Here is a 16,753-nt window from a genome sequence, read left to right on the forward strand (position 1 = left end):
TAGAGACCAAGGTGAAATGCAGGCCCAGAATAAAAATGTAGCAGTATTATTTTGTACAGTATGAGCAGTGCCACGGTATGTATCGATGATTCCTGTCCTTGCATTTGATTGGCCAAGTGACATTACAATAACTCAATCCTTTACTGAGACTAATAACTCATTCACTGATTCGTTCAAAAAAAATGTATCCAAAATTGCCCCACAACCTAAAGCCTCAGTCACTGCTTCCTGCACATAAATAAGTGTACTTGAAAATGTCTACCAAGGTTTCTGACACCTACAAATATAATTATCCCCTCAAATAGTGCATCATGCAAGTAAAGGTCCCTGAATCATTCATTACACTGATTTGCTCATCAGTGGTTCATTTAGTTATTGATTTTTGGAAAATAGACAAATTAGCTGGCAATATGTTACTCAATATGAACTTCTTGTTTGTTGTACAAGAACAATATGCAAATCACAAGATAGTCTACTCGGGACAAAAGCAGTCATGATCATGTGATGTTGCTCAAGTGTGTTTTGTAAAAGTCAATAAGTCAACTAGCTAATTAGGATGAGTGTTATGTATCAGAACTCTAGACTGAGAAATTACAGGTATTTTTTTTAACAGGCTACCTCAGAAGTCTAAAATGGAAAGAGCTTTTCATAAACATTGAAAATGCCATTTACATAGAGATGAACTCTCTTGAGATTTCTTCAAAGTTGGGCATACATGAATGTCTATCTTAATTAGATCAGTAACAACACTGGAGGGTGATTATGTTGTAAAATTATATTAATAGCTTTAAATTCAAAGATATGGAAAAATCAAACTTGTGTAAAAAAAATGTTACAGTTTCAAAGTGCTTCTAGAGTAATTGGTTCAGTGTTAGTTTGGATCTTATCTACTATCCTTTCAAGTGAAGCAGAACATTATATACTTATGTAAAGCAATACCCCTAAAATTTCTACATCTGACTAAATGATCGTACAGCTTGCAGATGGTAGTTTTCCTAAAAAGAAATGTTAATCAGTTTGAAGAAATAAGCCAACCTAAGGCTGGTGGGAAGAAAGAAGCGTTCAATGTCACCGCACAAAAACATCTTTTCAGCATTTCTCAATTTTGCAGGCTTGTTGAATCAATACAGAGAAAATTGCACACCTTTTGTTGAAGAGCGCTGCTGCCATCTACACTGGAAAGGACACACAGTAAAACCATCATTTGTCCCGTCTTTGTATACTTTTTCGATTCCCCGCATAGACAGTCTCCTAATTATATATCTGAATGAAGACCCAAGAGCATAACAAAATCCATGAGCAAAACTCTCATTAACTCTCTTCCACTGTGAATAACCAATACTCCCTAATCTTTTTTTTCTTTTCTTTTCTCTCCTCTCCTCTCCAGTCCTCCATCAATCTCATTCTTTACACCAGCGGCTGCTTGTCAGAGGCGGAGGAGGGCAGGGACTCCACGCTGGCTGTGTAGATGGGTTTCTTCTGGGAGCGGTCATCACTGAAAGCACGAGAGAAGGAAATATGACAGAGTGAGTGTTTTATCGGACAGAATAAGAAAAGATTTGGACCTGAGGGAGAGCGTGGTTAGTGAGAGTTATTTGCACATAGACCGTCCAGCCTGGACAGCTTTGAGAGAGTGAGAAGATGCAGAGGGAGAGAAGTGCCCATCAGCATCTACTGATGCTCACAATAATACACAGACTGCACTCCACATGATGGAGGAGGGCTGGAGGTCAAACACCCACATAAATCATTTCTAGACAACGTGACTAGGGTGGTACTTACATGGGGCCCTTGCTCTTCCTCTGTCTGGCTCGGCGGCAGAGGTAAGTGGTCATGGATATCACAACCACCAAAAGGACCAATCCTGCTCCACATATCGTGAGAACGATGCGACCGGAGGTTGTCTCGTACCACGCTGCATCCTCTATAAGACAGAGACAATCACATATTATACATATGTCAAACAACTAAAATTTAATCAAACTATTTTAACCTGGTATTACGGCAATTGCTCACTTATTGTGATTTAGAATTAGAAATATTACAACTGTTTACGTTAGAGTCCTCAAATCGAATCAAGTACAGGTACACCTAAAAAAAAATTGTGAAAAACATTTTTTGTAATTTATTTCAAAAAGTGAAATTTTCATATATATTTAAGATGTACAGAAAAAAAATTATTTAATTCTGATGAAAAAGTAAAAGTCAAAATCATGTATCTCAAAATATTAGAATATATTTTCTAAAATCAATCAAAAAAGTATTTGGTAAGCAGAAAAGCTCAATTCCTTAAAGAATGTTTCAATTACTCAATTACTGGCCAGTGCTCCTTTAGCACACGCTCCAGCATCACTGAGGACTGCCATTTAAACGGTTCTGTGGCTCCGCTGAGGCACTATTGAGTCTTCTGTATTGATGGATCCATTGTTTCTCATCTTTCTCCTCTGTAAAATATGCCACAGATTCCACATGTGGTTCAGACTAGACATGTTGGCTGACCAATCAAGCACAGTAATATCATGGTCAGCAAACCACTTGGAAGTGGTCTTGTCACTGTGGGTAGGTGCTGAGGTCCTGCTGGAAATGGAAATCCGCATGTTCAGAAAGTTTTCTTCGCAGATGGAAGAATAAAGTGCTTCAAAATCACCTGACAGATGACTTTTGGTCTAATGAAACACAATGGACAAACACCAGCAGATGTCACAGCTCCCCACACCATAACAACTCCAGAAACCTCACACTGGAGGTCAAGCAGCTTGTGTTTTGTGCCTCTCCAGTCTTCCACTGGACTCAAGATCTTGATTTCCAAATGAAATGCAGCTTTAATTGGCTCCTTGTGAAGCTCTCCCAAGTGTTTCAATCAGCTTTGCTTGGCAGTATTCTCAAACTTGTGGTCATCCCCGTTGCTTGAACACCTTTTACCCAATTTCTTCCTTCCAGTAAACTTTGCATTTAATATGCTTTGATACAGCACTCTGTGAACAGTCACTCCTTTCAGTAAGGACCCGTGAACCTCTTTGTGGAGCGTGTCAGGGATCATCTTCTGGACCATTGCCAAGTCAGCCGTCTTCCCCATTATTGTGGCATCAAAGAGATAACCGGAATTTATATTGTAGGTATGATCATTTTAACGAAACTCAAATATAAATATTCTAATATTTTGAGATACTGGAACAAAAAAAATTTTTTCAAATGTTTTACAGTACATGTAATTTACCTTTTCACTATATAGTTTTTCACTATATTTTTTTAGATGTATCTGTATTTAAAAGGGACTGTTATGAATTATGTTTCTTGGGAAAAATTATTAATTACAAAATTAATTAAAAATTATTAAATATCTCTACTGTCAAACTGCATAAAAGTATTGAGATATTCTAAGACATTAAGACACAATTAGGCACAATTATCTGTAAAGCTGCTATAAAACAACATGATTTGTGAAGAGTGCTCTACCAATGAACTGTATTTTTGCTCAGAATGCTCAGTTCTAATAGAAAGGTAGTCAGATCCTTAATGTTAGTATACCACTGTCACCATAAATTTTTTATTTCATTTATATGTTAAGGAGATCAAGTTACAAAAAGACAAGTATACATTCTAAAATATATGCATTCTTCAAGCAAAACAGCTAATTTCTTTAAATTGGAAAACTACATGTGCGCCAAATATAGGCTTATAGCTGAAAGAAATGGCAACAAGTATGTAAAATATAACATATTACGAGATAAATACATATTTTTTAAAGGAGTTTGGGGACCTTTCAAATTGTTTTTAAAATGTGGCGGAGTTGGAAATGTGTTGATAGAACTCAGGTTTTTGAAAATGTGTATTGTTAAAATGCAATTTAGACTTTCAGAGAATTAGACTGAATATTGGATAAACAGATCAAAGAAGGATTTCATTTGTTGAATTGTTGTTGTTGTTGTTGTTTATTCTAAGCTGCACACCCTTTTTGCTGTCCTGACCTGGTAGAACAGTGATGCTGATTGTACGTTTCTTCATGAGGGAACGCACAGTAGGAGACTGAGCTGAACAGGTGAATCTTCCTCCATCCTGCTCTCTCACTTTCTTCAACTTCAGTTTATTGGAGGGCAGAAGCCAGACCTCTCCCTTGATAGAAAACAGACAGGGAAGAAGTTTTTGAGAAGTAAAAAGCAAAGCAGGAACCCCCATGAGAGCTCTGACGTAGAACAGATAAGCCAGAATTTTGAATTCTCAAGAAGGGAAGCATGCAAGAAGGTGAAGTCCCACTTCTGTATGCTTTTTTAAATGAAAACTCAAGAGAAATGAAAGAAAAAACAAATCTACCAAAAGTTTCGTAGGAATCTCTGCACCAGTTACAATAAATAACGGCAGTGAGCATAAGAGAGTAATGAAGCGAAAATAAACATAGCACCGTACAATTCAAGGAAACAAATGCCTGTGCAAAATCCACTCAGAGCACATCATAACCGTACAAATGCTTTTGGCACTAAAGGAACTTCTGCAGCCTGCCAACAAAGTCCATTTCAATTTAAATGAAAGTGAATTAAGAGGATTCCCAGTGAAGCCAAAGTTCTGGCCAAAGTACCATTGTTTAAGCTAATCTGTTGGCTCCAAACGTCTTCCCGTTTCCTCTGTTGGAGTGCAGACACAGCACAGTGAACAGGTAGCTGCTATATGCTCTGTCATTTAAAGGAAGCTGGCTTCTCTGGTTTATTCTTCATACGAAACTGTTCGTAAAAATCCAAAGTGCATACTGAAACCAAATTGAGTAAGTGAAAATATGTTCCTAAACTAGAATGACACTGCATATTTGCGTTGTGGAGGACGGACTAATAGACATCCTAATAACAAGGATGAGTAATTCTGCACTTCCATTTCATAAAAATCTATGGTCATCGATCAACCACACCATGACATTTGGAGGGATATTTTTTTGGTAGGCACATGCTTTTTTACAGCACGCTACATGTATGATCCATCGTTACTGACAGGTCCAAAATGAACAATTTATCTCACCGGTCCATAGCGAGTGAATAGTTTAATCAGCCTTAACAGAAAACATTTGGTGCTGTCCCTCAAATGATTTTCATTCAATACAATATAATATAATATAATAAGAATAAATAATTATAATTATTTAAATGAATGTAAATATTACAATTCAAAATATAACTAAAAATAACTTATAAATAACGGAAAAAAGGGTTTTTGTGCCTATAGAAATTGGATTACAGCTACCTTATTAGTGAAAATTATATTGCATAATACATAAATATACTCCAGTATCCTTGAAACTACATTAACAATATATTAATTTAAGTGGCTCAATATAAGTAAATTTCATTTGTTGCCACACGGTGAAATAAATTTCTTGACTTCCTACATAAACAAATGTCGTCAAATTTTCCACCGAGGTGGAAGACGCTTGAGTCCTGACAGATGTTTTCTTTAGCAAACATCTGTTAAGAGCTGTGTGGTTTATTACTCTGATTTCACTATCAGTTATTGTACGATTATCTTTTCACATTCTGCATAAACTTAAATTCTACTTTAGCTGTTACATTAACAAGCCACTAAAAGCAATTTCCTCACTAAAGCCAACTTTTGCTCACATTTGGCAGAAATTTTGGACCCTGGTTGCGCAAAGCTCACATTAAAAAAAGGAAAAATAGAATCAGAATCGATTTGGAGAGTGCAGACTAGACTAGACCACTAGAGACTCTTTAGTGTAGATCTTCCACACACTGTTCCAGGCTTAGCACTTTTCATGTTCTGACTAAATGAGTTGACAACTTTCTCAACCTTTTCCCTAGACCTGAGTGAATAAGCTTATTTCCCCTTTAACAGCAAGCTGGCCTTCCAGGTCTTTTTCTGAAATGTATGAGAAACTTAACATGAAAACAGGCAACTGCAATCCCATTACAGCAGTAGACAGAGTAATGCATCGTGTTAAAAGAAAAACGAAGGAAAAAGAGCAGCGAGAGCATTATATATTAAATCTGTCACCTCTTTAGCCCAGAAGTACTCAGGTGCCTCAGAAGCTGAAGTAGAACATTCCAGCTCCACATCATCTCCTAAGCGCACTTTGAGGTCCTGCACCGAGTTGAAATAACGTGTTAAGTATCCCAAACCAGCCCTGTGCACAGCCACCTCCCGCATATCTGTGAGAGGAAAAAGAGAGAACATTTGAGGATAAAACGGATTAGTCAAAACAGCTCTGCTCCAGGATACATTTGCATAGCATAAAAACAAGGAAGTAGGGCATGGAAAATCTGCGTTTTCCTTGCTCAGAAAATAACACATGTACAGTATATATTATCTCATATTATAGAACATATACTATATACACATTGTTTTTTATATATTAATGAAATATACATGCATCATCAGTCTTTTTGAAAGAAATACTTTTATTCATAAATAAAAATTAAATATAAAAATTCTAAATAATGGTGTAAAAAGCCTTTACAAACTAGAGACTGAAGTAATGATTAAATTAATGTAATAAAATCAATTAAAAGAGGAAACTTGTTATTATAATTCACAGTATTGCTCTTTTTGCTTGAATTCGGCTAAATAAATAAATATGTTTAAAAAAATGCATCATCCGTGAGCATAAGAGACTCTCTTTAAAAACATAAAAAAACACTCCAAACTTTTAAACCCTATTGTAGATTATCATATATTATTATAGTATATTAGGTCCAGGTTGGCTGTAATAATACAATGGATCATCTTGTCTCCATCTGATTATTCATACTGAACATTTCTGCATCGATCCATCTGTTTTTTTTCCAAAAAACGCCACTGTCAAATCATCTCTGGCCACTGTAAAGCACCCAATCAATAACAATATTGATTTTGTCATCTTGGGAGATAAAGAGTTTTACTTGTCCTCTAATCATTAAATCCCAAATCTAAAACTTCCTTGCAGCAAAATGTCAGATGCAAGCTTCTGGACAATCTAGACACATATGGATCAGTTCGTGTATGCAGACATCAGTGGGGATTTGCATCTCAGCTCTTACTCACAGTGTATGGGGATGGTGAAGGGTTGGGAGGAGTTGTCTGCTGCTGAACTGTCCTCAGTGACACAGCGGTATGGACCCTCAGACCAGGACTGGATGCTGGGGATCAAAAGCTGCAGTCTGCCTTCCTCCCTTCTCACATCCACGTCATACAGAAAACACCGACGGTAGAAATACGCCTGATCTGACTCCAACCGGTACCACTTCTTCATGTACTGTTTGGATGAAAAACAGAAATATTTTTCACTCCATTAGCATTTCAGTTCCACCTAATATATAAACAGCACTTCGTTTACTTAAATAAAACTTAATTCTTCAAAATATCTATTATTATAGCAGATTTTGTAATAACATTTTAATTCTAATGGAACTTGTTTATTTTGATAGTTTGTATCTATAAAGATTCTATAAAGACGTACATATAAAACGATATTTTGAAATCTATTTGTATTAAATTTGTATTAAATATTAGTTGTTACTCTGTATTTCTCGTATATTTCATGTTTCATGAACAATGCATTTAAAACATTTAATGCAATGCCTATTTAGATATTAGATAGATACACACAAACAATCATCAAAAGCCTGGCGCATTATATTTTATTTTATATTATATATATATATATATATATATATATATATATATATATATATATATATATATATATATATATATATATATATATATATATATAAAGACCGTTTCAATAAGTGGTTATCAAAAAAATGACAAATTCTAAAATCAGTAATGATTTTACAGCAAAAAGATGAACAGTAGAGGGACTTTTTAAAACAGATTCCAAAACTCCTTTTTATTTAAAAGATCTTTCAGGTGACAGAAGGAATGCAGCAGAAGGAGTAGAACAAAGTTTTTTGATCAACCTGATCATTTAGAGGCCTTGAAAATCTGGTCGGCGCATACAATGGCTTAGGCTTTATGGGTTAAAATGTCTTGCTGATGTCTGACACTTGCCAAATTTGATAAAGTATGTAACACTTGGAGGAAGTAGACTATTCGGGGGGACTGGCACTTGGGTCTAACTAACACAGGTTAATGAGAGATCGCAAAACAAAGCATCTGTCTTTGTGATTGCCGGTATGGAAAACCTGTTTCGCTCGAATGTGTTTAGATAGCTGGAAAAGGTGACAAACAGACTCTGCACTGACAGAGGCAGCAGATGCTGTGAATCCTCCAAAGGCCCCTCACTCCCAGATACTAATTAAACCCAGAATAACAGCTCTCAGAAGCTCACTAAAACACACACTGCCTCCTGCTGTTTAAATACCAGTTGCAGTCTTGATCTCCAGACAAATAAATTCAAAATAATGTTATTGTTCTTTATTTGCCATTTCCCTATAAGATTGTTTACAAAATCACGAGAGCAGTTGCGCGGATATTTGAGAGTAAGTGTCCCTGACAGATAGGTTTGTAATTTTAGATCTCTCACTTTCTGTTTATGCCGTGATCAGACCTGCAGCGCTGCGGAGGACGTGCACAGACAGCAACAATAACTTAAACCCTTCTCACTTCCCATGAGAAACAAGGTGTCATTCAGCTTCAGTGCGCCGTTTTCTTGACATTTACAGACAAACGCACGTCAAAGCGCACCGCATACCAGATTTTTCCCTGCCACCGTGCGTTAGTGACCTTACCTTGGAGAACCTCTCAAAGTGCACCGTGCTCATGTTCAGCTCGGATTCTGTATCCACGCACTCCAATGTCACATCTTGACCTTCCAAAATCGGCTCAGTTGGACCTTTTACGTCCAACGAAGCTGAAGAACAGCGGAAACAAAACAGACGAATAGTAAAACAAAAGATCATCGTATTTGCTTGTTTTATAGATTAATGCATTAATTGCATCATATGTCATACTCAGCAGAATTTGATTAGTATCTCGTACGCACCCTATAAAAAATCTGGGGTAATTGTTTAAGACAACCTTATGGGTAGTAACTCAACCGCTGGGTCAAAACAACCCATTTTCTGGGCCGCCCATATTTTATCCACTGGATTGTATCTAACACGTTGTTTTGTTTTTTTTTGTCAATCTGGTCTGTCAAATCAGCTTATGCATTTATGTAACTATGCGTAATATGCCATGTAATATTCTTCTTTCTAAACTTCCTGGTCTGTATAATCTGTTTGCACACCAACCATGACTACAACATGAAAGGGCAAATGACATGCTATCCGATGCTCGCTGCAGTAAAACTAAGGTCAAGCATTGTATAAATATAGAAATAGAGGTGTGTTTGTCCTAAAGTCTCAGGTGCTATGGTAAAAAAACCAAAAAACAAAACAAAAAAAAACATTCAAATGGTCATCAAAAGTGGAACAAAAACTATTTCCATGAAATGTTGTCTAACTGGAAAGGTCAGGATCGAGTGTGTCAGGTGCGCATTAGGTGAGATAGCAAATACCTAGCCTTTACATGTTATAGGCGCCTTAACATATCTTTTCAATAATGGTGTTTTTGGCTGTGACGATGAAAATGCAAATGCAATATTTATATCGTATTATATCTTTTTATATTGTTATACTCTGTGATGTTACACAAACAGGACTTTCGCTTTCACCTGCAAAACAATTCCCCTATATTACCCCTTAAGGAAGCGGTGTAGTAGCTCAAACTTATTATATTTTGAGTTACGTGTAGATACAGTTTCTTTAGGGTTAGTATCAGTTACCCAAGACGTTTAAACTATCCAAGTTTAAACGTCAGCCAGCAATACAAGAACAAGTGGAAAACAATAGGCTACAATAAAAAACTTTGTAAAATTGTAGCATCTCGTAGCTCTGCTCTAGGTATTTTGTTTTCATAGATAAACGGGCTGATTGCGTTTGGTTTATAACATTGTTTCTATGTTGAAACTGTGAAAGGCGGTAAAAAAAATAATAATAATGGTTTTGCGAAGATAAGCAAAATTGTATATACCTGTGGATCTTTGGAGGAAGGTGAACGCCAGGACTGTGATGAAAATATAGCCTTTCATTTTGAAGGGTCTTGACTTCTGCGTTTGAGAGAAACTTCTGGCGAAATGAGAGTTTGTAAACACAATTTATTAGCGCGGAAGAAGGTGGAGCTTCCGAGAATTACAGCGCTATTGTTTTTGTATTTACTAGAAAGCTACGACAGTGCACTAATATAATGTCACAATGGCATTATTTTTTTTATATTTGTTTTGTCATATTCCAAAAATTATTACGGACAATGCTATCTTACGCCGTGATATTAAAACATACATAACTCCTTGTCCAAATAACCGTACGCATCACTTGTATCTACCATAACATAGGCTCAGAAGGTGTGAGTTAATTTCAGTTTGAAAAGGCACTTAGTCAGGCACCTAGCAGGACGTTACGATTTCTCGTTTTAGTATGACAAATGTCTGATATGTGAATCTGCAATAAATAATGCCATCAGGACCACTTAAATTTGGCAACGTTGCGGTTGAAAACATCGCCAGAAACAGCTATTCCTATTTTACGACAGGTGACGCGTTACATTTAGGTACCGAAATCATTTTGAAATCTACCATACATTTAAAACTATCTATTGTAGCTTACTTAACTTGTCATGACAAAAATAATTTTTTACCTTAATTTCAAAACAAACTCGATGCAGGATTATATGCCTACAACCGCTGGGTATGCTGTTAATTATTGCTGAGAGACTAGGCCTGTAATTTTTACCTTAATAACTATGGTTAATGGATTCTTTGTACCTCTCATTTCATGGAGTTGTCGATGTACACATTTGATAGTTTTCATATCATTTCAATATGAATGCAACCCAGTGCAAAGTTGTTCGCAACTATAAAAGGTCATGTTAGGCTAATTCAAAAACAAACCAAAAAAACACACTTAATATGCGTGCATGATTTAAATAGATCTAGAGAGAATATTATCTTCTCTCACCAGCCAGCCACAAAAAAAAATTAAAAAAAAACTTGACCCAGGTCACTGGAGGAAAGAGAAATAATAAACATGCAGGTTAGAATGTACTTAGTAGTAGGCATTAAATAATACATAGCCTTGGAAATTTGAAGAGGGCAGAACATCAGCTAGAGAGCAATGGAAATTCCCTAGTCTAAAGTTCATTGACCTTACAGTAATTTTAGACTGTCACAGGTGACTGTAGGTGATCTCAGCCAGGGTGAATTCTTCAGGAAGTGCAAGCCGTTAGACGTAGTTATGAAAAATAACCATGTTTGTTTGTTTGTTACAGACGAGGTGTCACGTCTCATATTGAGAATATGTAACATCCACACATGGTTCAAAGATGCTGGTCTGAAACGTATCACAACTGTTAGTCGCAAAATTAGTCAACAAAACAGAATACATCATTAAAGCAGTCTGGTTACACTACAGCCGCAAAGTTGAACTTTTTAATCTCTTGAAATGTAAACTTCAAATAAGTTACATCAACGTTTATTTCTGTTGAAACATGTGTACACGATATACATGTATTGTGGACTATTGTATTGAGCTAACTGACAGACGTACAAAAAGTATCTGATGTTCTGGGTTGAGGGGCCATTGACCGGCCAATAACATTTGCAATACCGCATTAAGAAGGGTTCACATATCAACAGTGTAATTCTAAAGATACAAAATGAACACAAAAATAATAGACAATTAATTTCCTCTGACAGTTTTGTCAATATTTAATTCTAAGCAGTAATGCAAGGTATTTACAGGTATCTTTAACAACAAACCTTTGGCCAATCCCTTACAACGGCAGACGCTTATGCAGTCTTGTGTACTGTCAGTCCCTGCAGACTCCAAAAATACAATAAGCAACACCTGGCAGGTACATCAAATATGCTAATAGTGTCATAGAATGTATCCCCATACAACAAGCTGAACTGACTTTAAATACAGTAAGAGCATTGTTTCATTTAAAACAGCATTAATATTACAACCACACTAGGGTCTGACAAATAATCTTAAAGACTATATTTGATTTTAACTTTTAAAGTCATAATCTAATGTTTTTGCTTTAATTTGTATGTGCTTTTCAAGATTCCTATTAAGAAGATTTCTATTAAAAAAGGCACTGCTATGTTAGCAGAAAAATGTGCTCTGTCAATTTCAGACTTCAGGCAATTTTCGCACTTACTAAGAAAGCAATCACAACCATTTATATTGGGCCACAGGCTTTGGAAATACTCAAGACAATCCACCATAGAGACACATTCGCGCCTTCAGACAATTTATCTTCTCCAGTTAACCTATATGTCTTTAGACTGAGGGGAAATCAGAGCACCAAGAGGAATCTCCTCGTAACATGTGGAGAACATGCAAACTCCACAGAAAGACCCAAGCTCAAACCTTCATCCTGCGAGGTAACTATTATACCTTCTGAACCACCGTGCCACATTCCAATAAGCACCTTTCTTAATCCAGTTCACTATAGAAACAGCATCAGAAGTTTGTTAAACTAAAAAGAAATATAATAAGCTTAAAATAACAACTTGCAAACCTGCAAAATACTTTTACATACATATGTACAAAGTGCCAAAATGTAAAATAAAGCACTTTTCCACTATCAGGCTGCATGGTTGTAAGCAGTACCAGTTGTGGCAGTTGCATTAAGTACAAACCATTACATTTTTGGATTTATCGGCACATCTAGCTAAACGTCCTCAGGCCAAGAGAATGATGCTGGTTAAATGGCTTTGGTGACACTGAAACTCGCGAGTTTTGTAAACCAAGCCTTCTGTTTGCTTTCTGGTAACCTTTAGGCCCAATGGTGGAAAAAGTAGTGCAGGTTTGGTAACAAATATGCACAAATACCTTAATACTGATAGGTAAAGCTACTTATTTAAAGTTTAAGGTGCGTTTTCACTATACAGGTTATCACAATTTAGCTTTTTTAAGAGGCACGAATAACAGGCATAAGAATTTTACATGACCAAAACAAGACCGTTAGGTCTGACGTCACAAGCCACCATTTCTGGGTCCAAACACTCTATCAATTGTCAAAAGCAAACAACAAATGGTGGTAATGTTCAGTACACTCATAGCGTGCTGCAATAATAACAAAAAAAAATCATAATCCTGACCTTTATATCTATACCGAAATCTCAGATGGCTAGACAATGATTCATCTTTTATAAATCATTAAAATGCTGGTGTCCTGGACACCATGAGCCTGAAGACTGTGCTGTACACTCTTGGTTGGACACAATCAATATTTCTTATGTCATGACTTAACGGTGTGATAATATCAGCAAGCTTCAAAGAGGCTCAGCATCTGCTTTTGTCTAATTTATAGTTTTGTCAGAGCTGCTCGCTTCCTTTTCTCTGTCTTCCTTAGAGTAGTGTTGCAACGTCTGGTGTCTGTTTCTAGACGGAGCGTCTGGAAACCGCTGACCGCAGTCCTCGCAGGCATACGGAAGGGCATCTTTGCCCCTATCCCCTCTTAACTGCTCTTTACTGGGTGGACCCCTATCTTCCAATTCCCGAAGATGAATCTGGTTGGGACCGGAGGCTTGAATTCTCTGGAAGTCTGAAACTGAGGAGGACGCAGAGGCAACCAGGCTAGGCCTTCCCACAGAGTTGGGCTCCGTCACGATCCCGTGAACCGTGCGGTGATGAAAGCGAATACCGGAACGATTTGAAAAGCTCTTCCCACAGAGGCCGCACACGAAAGGCCTCTCGCCGGTGTGTATGCGAGTGTGGATCTTCAGAGCCCCAGACTGAGTAAAGCACTTCCCACACTGACCGCAGCGGTACGGTTTCTCTCCCGTGTGAATCCGCTGATGCGCTCTCACCCCAGCTAAGTGAGGGAAACCTCTTCCGCAATAAGAGCAGGTGTACGGTCTTTCTCCGGTGTGGATTCGGTGGTGAATCTTAAGCGCCCCGGATTGGCTAAAGCTCTTGCCGCATTCGGAGCAGCTGTACGGACGGGCGCCTGTGTGTACGTTGAGGTGGATGCGCAGGTTGCTGTGCGAGTTGAACGCGCGGCCGCATTCGGCACACAAGAAGCCGCCGGTTTTTGACGCATGCTGGGTTCGCTGGTGCTGGAGCAGTTGCGATGGCCGGGGGAAAGAGGCATTGCAGTGCATGCACGAGAGCTGCTGCAAGCCCTCCTGTTGCGCGTGGCCCTGCTGATGGCGCAGGAGCTGGGCACAGGTGGGGAAGGTGCGCTGGCAGGTCAGGCAAGGGAAGGACGGGAGCGTACATGGCGTGCAGGTGCTGAGCGGGCAGTGATGGTGGTGGTGGTGATAGTGGTGGTGGGCAACGTGTGCATCGGAGTCCTTTTGTTGGCACAGAAGTGGGCTGCAGGTTTGAATCCCTCTGTGGCAGCAAAGACACGGAAAGGTTTGAACTGGTAGGGACTCGGGATTTGCCTGAGGGATTGGGCTGTGGGTGCTAGTGCCTTTGTCCTCTTGTTGGGGGTGTGTGCTGCTGGGCTCTGTGTTTTCCTCTTCCAGAGAGAGTCCCAAACCTAGACACAGGCCTAAGCTGGGCTCTTTATTCTGCTGCGGTGGGGTGGGTTGTGGGGAGGAAGGTGGTTGGATCTGTGAGACCGGGATGGTTCTGGGTTTTAAGGTGTGGATTGAGGAAATGGAAGGAGATGAGGACAGAGGGCAGCCAGGGCATGTGCAGGCACGATGCTGAACTACAAAAGATAGAAATCAATGAAGCAGTGAGTAAAAGATGGATAAACATGATAAAAGCTAATATTAAATTATTTCCTGGCAGGATTGGAAATTGGAACCGGTTGTTATTCAGAAGAACAAGCGCTTTAGTTTCTGCACTGGTTCAAGAAGCAGTTAAAGATACATCTTATGAGCTTTGGCACATTCAGTGGCATTTTATAAAAAATAATAATAATTTTTATTTATTACATGGCTCTTTTAAATACTTCTGGGTTTAGCTAAATAATGACTGTTGTTACTGTATAACTGATCTACTTTCTTTAAACCTATGTTTCATATAAAATACTCTTCTAATCACCCTGTATGGGTTTCATTTGTAACTATGACCTGCTGACTCTTATTTTCCTTAAAAGGTTAATCCAGCCCAAAATGAAAATGTTGTCATTAATCACCATGTTTTTCAGAACCGATAAATCTTAGTTATTCTTCAGAACACAATTTAAGATATTTTAGATGAACTTCTGGACTTTTCTTGACTTTTATTGTCATTTAATAGGCAGTCAAAGGGACAGTCACAAGCCTCCTGGTTTTTATCCAAAATATCTTAAATTGTGTTCTGATGAACAAAGCTTTTAGGGCTTTGGAACGACACTAGGGTAATTGATTAATGACCATTTTAATTTTGGGGTAGTATATATATATATATATATATATATATATATATATATATATATATAGATCAGACATTATGCAATCGGCTAATTTATGTATTTTAATATGTAATAAAGGTATTTTTATTTGCTGTATCTCTGTTCTGTTGAAATCTAAAATGATCTCATCATTTAGCAACATGCTGCTGAAGCCAGATACAAAAAAAACAGAGCTGTTACTAAAAATCACTCAATTCTGCATGTGAGAAAGTTTATTTATAACAGAGCGGTACAGTAACCTTACAATCTATAGCATTAAGCTACTCACCATGGCTTTCATGATCTTTGGGTTCCCTTTCCTGCAGACCAAACCGAACAGCACTTTTCACCTGGCTCGGTCTGGACAGGGTAGACTGGGCAGGATGAGAGACTTTGGGCCAAACAGGACTTAGTGTCTCCTCAGTACGCTGCTCTCTCAGTGGATGACCAGTGACCGGAGTATTTGCAGCCATAAGGTCACCAATAAAATTATGCATATCCAGCCATGAGCATGGACCAGCCTGCATTAGAATAACACAAATAATATTAGCTGTAAATACGGTAATATAAAGGAAATAAATAAGATAATCGCATATTTAAATATGTCAGTGTCACAGTGCTGCATATGCACATTTCTTTGCACTGGGTTAAAGTAAATAAACATAGTCATAAAGCAAAAGGACAAAGGGGTCACAGAATAAACCGCATCATGAGAAAATGACACCTTTAGGTACGCGTAACAAGATGCTATACAAGCGTTGAGCGTACGATATCAAGCGATACATCGTACTAAATAACAAAACATTTCCATCGATCCGTATCGCTGCGCTGTTAAATACAGGTACGCCAATAAAGAGCTTCCGTCTGCGTTTTTGTCGCCTTTGGTAGGCTATTTCTTCAAGCCATGAAACACATTACACGCCCCTTTTAAGGCTACTTCCTCGTGTTTATTTTGGCATGTACTCACTGCGAGTCTGTCTTTGTCCATCTGGAGCGCCCTTACATAATCTAGCGCGCGACTGTATTAATACACAATTGTGATTAATGTAAGGTTGGACGTTTCTGTATTTTGAAAAAACCAAGAACCGCGGGTAGTGATTTGTTGTCTCTTGACTCTACTGCCCTACTTCTCCTACAGTCTGGAGCTGCTCATAACGCCATTTTTCCCCATCGACAGAAGAGTATTTCCGGGATATGAATCATGTGACTGCATTCCTTATTTCTTCATACCCGAGTTTTCTGCCTACAGTGGTATACCATGTATAGCATCCGTCTGCCGTGTATGTGTGTGTGTGTGTGTGTGTGAGAGAGAGAGTGGAACAGAACTGTCCAAAAAAACCGATATGCTACAAAATATTTCCATGTGTCTCACTCACAAATGGTCCAGAGGTAACAGACATGTATTTCTCTGTCATGGTTGCTAAACTTTGCCAGT

General features: G+C 38.0%; 2 protein-coding genes across 3 annotated transcripts; both read right to left on the bottom strand.

The window, feature by feature from the left end:
• Positions 1 to 760: 760 nt before the first annotated feature.
• Positions 761 to 10,108, bottom strand: si:ch211-79k12.1 (uncharacterized protein LOC568891 homolog). The gene is made up of 7 exons (XM_043260918.1): positions 9,955 to 10,108; positions 8,670 to 8,791; positions 7,021 to 7,231; positions 5,995 to 6,149; positions 3,969 to 4,113; positions 1,783 to 1,924; positions 761 to 1,495 (listed from the first exon to the last, which is right to left on the bottom strand). The coding sequence occupies exons 1-7, from the start codon at positions 10,010 to 10,012 to the stop codon at positions 1,408 to 1,410; spliced, it is 921 nt and encodes a 306-aa protein (XP_043116853.1). The 5' UTR covers positions 10,013 to 10,108; the 3' UTR covers positions 761 to 1,407.
• Positions 10,109 to 11,393: 1,285 nt separating this feature from the next.
• Positions 11,394 to 16,511, bottom strand: si:ch211-79k12.2 (uncharacterized protein LOC568844 homolog). Of its 2 annotated transcripts, none has more exons than XM_043261882.1 (3): positions 16,286 to 16,511; positions 15,608 to 15,839; positions 11,394 to 14,649 (listed from the first exon to the last, which is right to left on the bottom strand). In XM_043261882.1, the coding sequence occupies exons 1-3, from the start codon at positions 16,304 to 16,306 to the stop codon at positions 13,289 to 13,291; spliced, it is 1,614 nt and encodes a 537-aa protein (XP_043117817.1). In that variant the 5' UTR covers positions 16,307 to 16,511; the 3' UTR covers positions 11,394 to 13,288. The 2 variants fall into 2 exon arrangements, with proteins under 2 accessions (XP_043117817.1, XP_043117818.1); XM_043261883.1 differs by lacking the exon at positions 16,286 to 16,511 and adding an exon at positions 16,043 to 16,256.
• Between the last annotated feature and the right edge of the window lie 242 nt (positions 16,512 to 16,753).

This window comes from Puntigrus tetrazona, chromosome 16 (genome assembly GCF_018831695.1).
Source record: "Puntigrus tetrazona isolate hp1 chromosome 16, ASM1883169v1, whole genome shotgun sequence".
NCBI classification, from domain to species: Eukaryota; Metazoa; Chordata; class Actinopteri; order Cypriniformes; family Cyprinidae; genus Puntigrus; species Puntigrus tetrazona.

Coding starts and splice junctions, on each gene's coding strand:
- si:ch211-79k12.1 (XM_043260918.1), bottom strand. CDS start 10,012: ATGAAAGGCTATATTTTCATCACAGTCCTGGCGTTCACCTTCCTCCAA. Junction 8,792..9,954: donor CTTCCTCCAAAGATCCACAG/GTATATACAATT, acceptor GCTGTTCTTCAG/CTTCGTTGGACGTAAAAGGT. Junction 1,496..1,782: donor AGGAAGAGCAAGGGCCCCAT/GTAAGTACCACC, acceptor TCGTGCTTTCAG/TGATGACCGCTCCCAGAAGA.
- si:ch211-79k12.2 (XM_043261882.1), bottom strand. CDS start 16,306: ATGGACAAAGACAGACTCGCA. Junction 15,840..16,285: donor TGGACAAAGACAGACTCGCA/GTGAGTACATGC, acceptor ATTCTAATGCAG/GCTGGTCCATGCTCATGGCT. Junction 14,650..15,607: donor CAAAGATCATGAAAGCCATG/GTGAGTAGCTTA, acceptor TATCTTTTGTAG/TTCAGCATCGTGCCTGCACA.